General features: G+C 40.9%; 1 protein-coding gene across 1 annotated transcript; it reads right to left on the bottom strand.

Annotated features, from left to right (window-relative positions):
* Nucleotides 1–3,945: 3,945 nt before the first annotated feature.
* On the bottom strand, nucleotides 3,946–5,845 carry PTCHD3 (patched domain containing 3; the record flags this gene model as incomplete). The annotated part of the gene is made up of 2 exons (XM_014962043.1): nucleotides 3,946–4,546; nucleotides 4,602–5,845. Coding segments are annotated over 2 exons (1,601 nt in total), but the record flags the coding sequence as incomplete, so codon positions are not given.
* Between the last annotated feature and the right edge of the window lie 1,447 nt (nucleotides 5,846–7,292).

Raw genomic sequence — 7,292 nt, 5'->3', positions numbered from 1 at the left:
TCTCTGCAACAGAAGTTTATTAGCATATTAATGTTGAAGGTTACCATACTTGGACATCAAAGTAGTAGTTTCCATGTGAATGGAAATTGGTAGCTACACTTGAAACTAGAAGGCAACATAGTATTTTAGAACTTTCTGAGTGTAATGCTTGATTATAACCTAGTTTTTTAGTAAAAGCACATGCATATTTTTTTCTTTCAAAACCAGGATAATTTTCTATTTGCCTATTTTTGTCAGCTTACTATAGTGACATCCCAGTGCAGTGTGGGAGAACTTCCAAATGTTATCAACTGATATACCAAATGTCTAGGCTGACTAGTTACAGTTGTACATGTATTTTAGAAATATGCCAACAGAAACAGATATATACTGCATACTTGGCATCTTGTTTTGGAGTAATAAAGGTTAATTTTAATTATGCATATTGGTTTTCTTTTTATTCACTGTAAATTGTTATAAAATGTAATACCAAGTTCCCTACAATGTAAATTGAGGTGTATAAAACATTTAAACTTGTAAATAAATTTAAGAATGATGGCAAAATTGCACTCTCTCTAATTAGATTTGCAGGGAATGTTCTTCCTAGAAATTCTGGCCTTTTTTTTTCAATTACTGCTTCAGTAGTGGGACTTGGATGGAAGCTTTTCCCTCTAAATAATAATGTGAGTCTGCATTTAGAAACAAAAGCAAAAATAACTTTTCACTTTTGAAGTCACTAAATTCGTTATTGAATGATCTGCTTTGGCAGGTAAGTCCTTAAGGTCTTATCTTATTCATTCAAAAGCTTCTTGCTTTATGCAAAGAAATGAGCACAGTCTCAGGAAAGTGATTATCTCATTGGGCCATGTAAGAAGACTGTTAGAGATTACCCATCAAGTGTAAAAGGTATCTCTGCTTTCTGGCCACCTTGCCAGCAGAGGTGTTACTGGAGAGTTTGCCATTGCAATGCACTCAATCATCTAGGAACAGTTTCTGTGGGGTTTCAAAGAAACTTGGCCTATTTAGGCACTGGGTGTGACCTCTGGTGTTCTCAGGTACATCCAGGAGCCGAAATTTCTCCTCACAAAATCACTGGCCAGGTAGGAGACCACAAAGGCAACTTCCAAATGTCAGTCAGATGGTGAGAATAACCTGGGTTCCCTTTCAGTACCCAGTCTGACATTGAAAACAGGGCAGAGCGAGGTGCTTTGATGAACTGTTTGATTTCTAAATAGCCCATCATAAGCACGCTGGCACATAAAATAAGAAGTGCAGCCTAAGGCTTGATTCTGAATTTCCTGCACTCCCAAGGCTGACTTATGCCAGAATTCTGCCATCTAAGCTTAATAAAAAGAAAACAAACTTGTAGTGAAAGATGTGGCCTGTTTTTTCTGGCTGGCTAGTACTGTGTCATGAGTTGTATCAGCTGAAATGTCAGAATGATTTATTTATTTTTTTTTTAATCTGGATCCCTTAAATTGGCTGTGAAAATAGAGAATTACACCACTGGTATCTGTGTGCTCTCTTGATCTCAGATATGTTTCCTAGAAGCGAGGAGAGCTATTTTTGCTTCTAAAACACGGCCAAAGAAGAGGGTAAGGGTGAGAGTACTCACTAAGTAGGCCGCTTGCTCTGCTTCCCTCAGAAGTGGATATCCATTCTTTTTCCAGGAGCATGATGCCCCTTCCCTCTCGTTAGTATTTATTAAGATGCTTTTCTCTGGTGTTGGGTGATGTAAATGCATCATCTGCTCCTTTGGCAGCTTCACCAGTGCAGAAATGGCTGTATCGTTTGCCATAATAAAAGTACAAATATGGACATTGAAACAATCATCGAATTGTCTAGGTTGGAAGGGACATTTAAGATTATTGAGTCCAACTATCAACGCCACTAAACCGTGTCCCTCAGCACCATGTCTATGTGTCTTTGAAACAGGTGATCAAGTTAGTTGAGCACGACTTGCCTTTCATAACCCATGCTGACTGGGCCTAATCACCTGGTTGTGCTGTACATGCTGTGAAATGTCACTCGGAACAATCTGCTCCACAACCTTCACCGGGACCAAGGTCAGACTGACAGGTCTCTACTTCCCCAGATCCTCATTCTGGCCTTTCTTGTGGGTGGAGTGTCACATCTGCTAAGTGATGTGATACTTACGTCACCGGGACCTCCCCAGTTTGCCAGGACTGACTGCTCAGAAACGATGGGAAGTGGCTTGGTGAGCACTTCCACCCACTCTCTCAGTATCCTTGGGTGGACCCCATCTGGCCCCATAGACTTGGGTGTGACTAAGTGGTGTAAAAGGTCCCTCACCATTTCCCTTTGGATTATGGGGGCTTCATTCTGCTCCTTGCCCCTGTCCAATAGCTCAGGGAGCTGGGTACTCAGGGAACAGCTGGTCTTACTACTAAAGACCGAGGCAAAGAAGGCATTAAGTACCTCAGCCTTTTCCTCATTCTTTTTCACTATGTTTCTGCCCCTGTCTATTAAAGAATGGATATTATCCTTAGTCTTCCTTTTACTGCTAAGGTATTTATAGAAACGTTTCTTATTGTCCTTAACATCAGAAGCCAGATTAAGTTCTAGTTGGGCTTTGGCCCTTCTAATTTTGTCCCTAAACAGCCTCACAACATCTTTGTAGTCCTCATGTGTGGCCTGCCCTTTCTTCCAAAGACCACAAATTCTTTTTTCCCCAAGTTGCAACCATGGCTCTCTCTTCAGACAGGCCAGTCTTTTTGTCCTGATGGCTCATTTTTCAGCACATGGGGATGACCTGTGCATATAAGACTTGCTTCTTCAAAAACATCCAGCCTTCCTGGACTCCTTTGCCCTTCAGGAGGCACTGAGACAGGAGAAGTGAGGACTCTGGAGCACGTTGTTGGGATTTTTGGGGGGTTTGTTTCATTTTGGTTTTTTTTAGATCTAGCTTTGTGGCTAGTGCTCTGTCCTGGATAACGCTGCTGGCTGGAATACTGAGATTCCGTGAGGTACCACACAGGCTGATGTACCACTGGCTTTTGACTTCCACCTCAGGAGCAGATTTCTTCTAAGACTGATACTATTTTACAGTCTTTGACTACCATTTCAAGAACTGCTTCTCCTTCTATGAACAAAACTTGTTCTTCAAGTCCAGAGTGTTGAGAGACTTTTTTATAAACATTTACCCATTATTACAGAGCTACATTCACGGTAGAGTATTTAGCAACCTTAGTAATGAAAAAACACACCCAAATTTGATTTGAATACCTTTCCAGGTAGGAAGGTTCCACAGAAAAACTGGTGTGAGAAGGAAACATAATATTCTTTGGAGACAGAAATTTGCAGGGCAGTTTAGGATACCTTTTGCAAAGAACTTCATGTAAGAAGTCTCAGGCTGTCGTAGGAAGAGGGGTGGAGGTAGTATGATTGGTGGTGGTGGTTGTTTTGTTTTAATCTCCACAAAGCTAAAAAGTCTATTGCTCTAGGACCTAGGGATAAAAGTAGGTATGGAAAGACACATCAGCTGAAGGGCATTTCTATGCACATTAAGCACTCCTCCAAAAATCAGCTTCATGCTTTACAGAGGGAGATAGGATGTGCCTTAATAATGACTGTAGTTGTTACTCTTCAGAGCATCTCCCCAAAGGTTTTATTTTCATCCATCACTTCAGTATCTGAGCAACTAACATAAAGTAGTATTCATATATTCATAGTAAAGTTTCAGGTAAACTCCATGTGGTCTCTGGCACTTTATTTCCCCTCCAATTTGAGAGGGTGTGCTCAGAATCAAATTTTTTTGAGAAGTTTTGGGGTTTGATTGTAATTTCCTTTCTTTTGGTGACTTGGTTGTTAACAGCTTTTTGGACAGAAAGGTGTCACTGTTCTTTGATAAATGCTTTTGTCACATTCCAGGTTCAGCCAATATTGAGTAACTGGTCACATAATTTCTTTAAGCTGATGCAGTGGTCAGTGTTTATAATAATTTTAATACATTCAGTAAAAAAGTCACAGAAAAAGGTTCAACAACATTGAAGTGTTAGTTAAGCACATACAAAAATGAGCAATGCAAATCCATTCTGTACGTTTTCATTTCTTCTGTTATTTGTCTTGGCTGGCTTTACGTAAGTTTTGCTTCCCTGTTGTATTTATTTTTCTGTCCTTCATTTTCTTCATTTCTTATATTCCCAGAAAGTCACTGCATTTTAATCTATATATATCATATTTAACTTGGTCACAGACAATCTTTAGAATTTCTAGACATAAGCTCTAGTTTCTTAGATTTGGTACTGTGGAGCGATCTGCCAAAGTTTCCAAAAAAAGTTAAAAACACTGGAATAAAAACAAGACCATGAAGACCCCCAAACAAAATAACAAGGAACAAGATCTTGAAAAATGTCCTAAAGATGTAGGTTTTTGCAAAAGCCAGCACAAAGACTCCCAATATAGTAGAAACTGCACCTTGTAACACTGGGTAACCTAGGATGGACAGAGCTTCGATTGCCCTTTTATTGGCTGATGATTCTCCACTCGTAACAAAGGCATAGGAAATATGAGCAGAAAAATCTACTGAAAACCCTATACAGATGACCAGGTTGATCATGGATATGCAATCGAGATTGATGTTAAAACCCTATACAGATGACCAGGTTGATCATGGATATGGAATCAAGGTTGACGTCCCAAAAGGTCATGAAACCAGCAACACCAACTATAACAGAAGCTATAGCAAAAGTCACCCACACGCAACACAGAGGGTTGGGAATAAGCAAAAGGGAGATGACGAGCATTGCCCCAGCAGCAATGATGACGTTTTGAACGGTGTTCTGCACTATTACCAGGAACTGATCGTAGTAGATGAATGCTGGGTGATACACCATTAATGGGATACTGCACTGCTTGGCTGTCTCTCTTAACTGATTGAGAAGATTCTTCTCATCAATGGATGAGGTCACGTTCACCGTCTGGATGAAGAAACGCGAAGCTTCTATTTTATCCTGGGTCTTGTTAATGTCCCACTCAAAACTGGGAACAATTTCGAACAGCACAGGTAAGTTATTAATGAAAAGAGTCTTATTGCTTATATTTATCAAACCACTTTCAGCAAGATTTGTGTATACTCTTAGCCATGACTCCGAGAAGTTCTTATCGACATAGGAAATGGCCTCTAAATTCTGTGTGCAGTTCTCAATGCCAAGACGAACAGTCTCATTCCAGTAATCTACGCTTTCAGTAACGACAACCATGATCCTGAATCCATACGTTGAGAAGTATTTGTTGTTGTCATCATAGAATGGAATAACATAAGAGTCATCACTGGCCAGATTTCGAAGATCGATGCCTTCCCTGACTTGAGTACATCCATAAATACTTACACCCAAATATGCTCCATACAGCAACACCACAAGTAGCTTGATCCACGTATTTGTGAAGAAAGGACCATAATACTTTTTAAAGAATGTGCTCATTGGATGTTCACTTTCTGACGAAGATGACTCCCCAGAACAGCTGCAGATACAGCAAGCATTGTACAAGCAGGACTTCTCAGCCTGACCTTTACCTACCTGCACAGGCATACACGTTAGCCAGTGTCGGTTTCCTTGCTCCCTTCTATGATTCAATACAATAATTCCCCCAAAGAAGGTCAGGATATATATATAGCAGAAGACAAAAGCTGTGCCTGTATAGAGGCAAAATGATCTCACGGATGGAAAAGCAGTCCAGGTGCCAATGAAGAAGGCCAAAACATCAGTGAGAGTGGTGATGGTCACAGAAAGTGCTGCTTCTGCATAAGTCTCGGCCAACCGAGACCTAACATCGGATTTCTCTTTTCTTCTTGAACTTTGTTCCCAAGCAGCAATCAGGATGAACATGTCATCAACACCAACTCCTGCAAGAGGGGAAAAGTTAATGCTGCATTGCAGAAGACAGCTTCCACTAACGCCCAACCAAAGCACAAAATGAATCGCGTTGAAGTCTGCATAAGATTTTGAAAAAGAAAGTTAGGCAATAACATTGCTTTAGTGCTGTGCAAGTTAAACAGATACAGGAAAACAGATCCTTCATGTGTAGCTGTGCTTATTACATTTCAGGAATGCCAGGTGACCTGATGGGTTGTTGATCCCTCACCCTACTCTGCTCAAGGACTGAGCACACCTAGTCCATCTCCAACAAGTGTGTTGCAGCTGCTGCCCAGGTGTCCAGTGACGTAGATTACATAGATTCTAATACATCACTTACTCTAATGCTCAACTATCCTTACCCCTGGGAGCGTCTCCTATTACCTCTGGAATCTCTTCTTCATTACTGCACCAAATTAGACCAGAAATTTCTTGCTCTGTCTTCAGCAGACAGGGAGAACAGTCGCTATCACACGGGAGAACGGTGGTCCCAGTTCTCCAGGGATTCATCTCTTAATGCTCTTTGCTCTCCACTGATCTTCTCTCCTGTTTTCTTCAAGCATTTATTCACGGTGTATTACTCAATTATCTTCACATTTATACTGAGGTGCCTGCATATATTACCCCCCAGAGTCCCGGGAAACCCTGCCACAAAGACTGGGTCCTAGGGTAGAGTTTTTGCTAAGACATAAGAATAAATGAGCACAAGTTTGAAAAGGAAAAGCCAGTGGGCTTCTCTCAGCTCTGCTCACTCTCCAGGTTTTAATCACAGACCTTTCACTATTTTGCTAGTGTTACTACATCAAAGGCTCTTCTATTCCCTGAAAATTAATCACAGAAAAAGGGAAGCAAGACCACGTGAACACAGGAGCAAGCCTAGGTGATACAGCTGAGCATAAAAGAATAGGTGAAATCACTATCTGCTGCCTGAACAGGCACTTGCCAGTAGACATGCAAAGATGAATTAAGCAGCAACTCAAAAGGTACTACGGGATGGCAGTGATCCAGGCTGCTTCCAGAAAACAGGCAGGCTTCAAAGCAATTAATCTGATGTACAGATAATTTGTTTGCTTAATGCAAGGAAGACAAAAGTTTGCATGCTATTTAGAAAGATCTGAAGAGATTGGCTTAAGCCCTTCCGCAGGCATAGAAAGGGGCCTTTCTGAAATTTAGAGCCTGTGCAATTGATAAAGAAATGAAAGCAATTGCAAAATGCATTTTAATTGTGCAGGAAACGAAGAAACAATGTGTCCCCTAAGGAGCATTTGCATTAGATATCTGGCATGACGCAGAGCCTCTATCAACCTGAGAGTTCCATGTGCTTTCCTCAGCATGAGACCAAGACCAAGAAAATATCCCATAAACCTTCTCATTTACAGTTTCATGCCACATCAGTCAAACTAAAGCAGGCATCATTTTTGGGGTCTGCCAGGGCCC

Source organism: Calidris pugnax, unplaced genomic scaffold, assembly GCF_001431845.1.
Source record: "Calidris pugnax isolate Ruff unplaced genomic scaffold, ASM143184v1 scaffold1030, whole genome shotgun sequence".
NCBI lineage: Eukaryota > Metazoa > Chordata > Aves > Charadriiformes > Scolopacidae > Calidris > Calidris pugnax.
The sequence above is the reverse complement of the archived record's forward strand: the minus strand, read 5'-3'. Positions and strand labels throughout refer to the sequence as shown.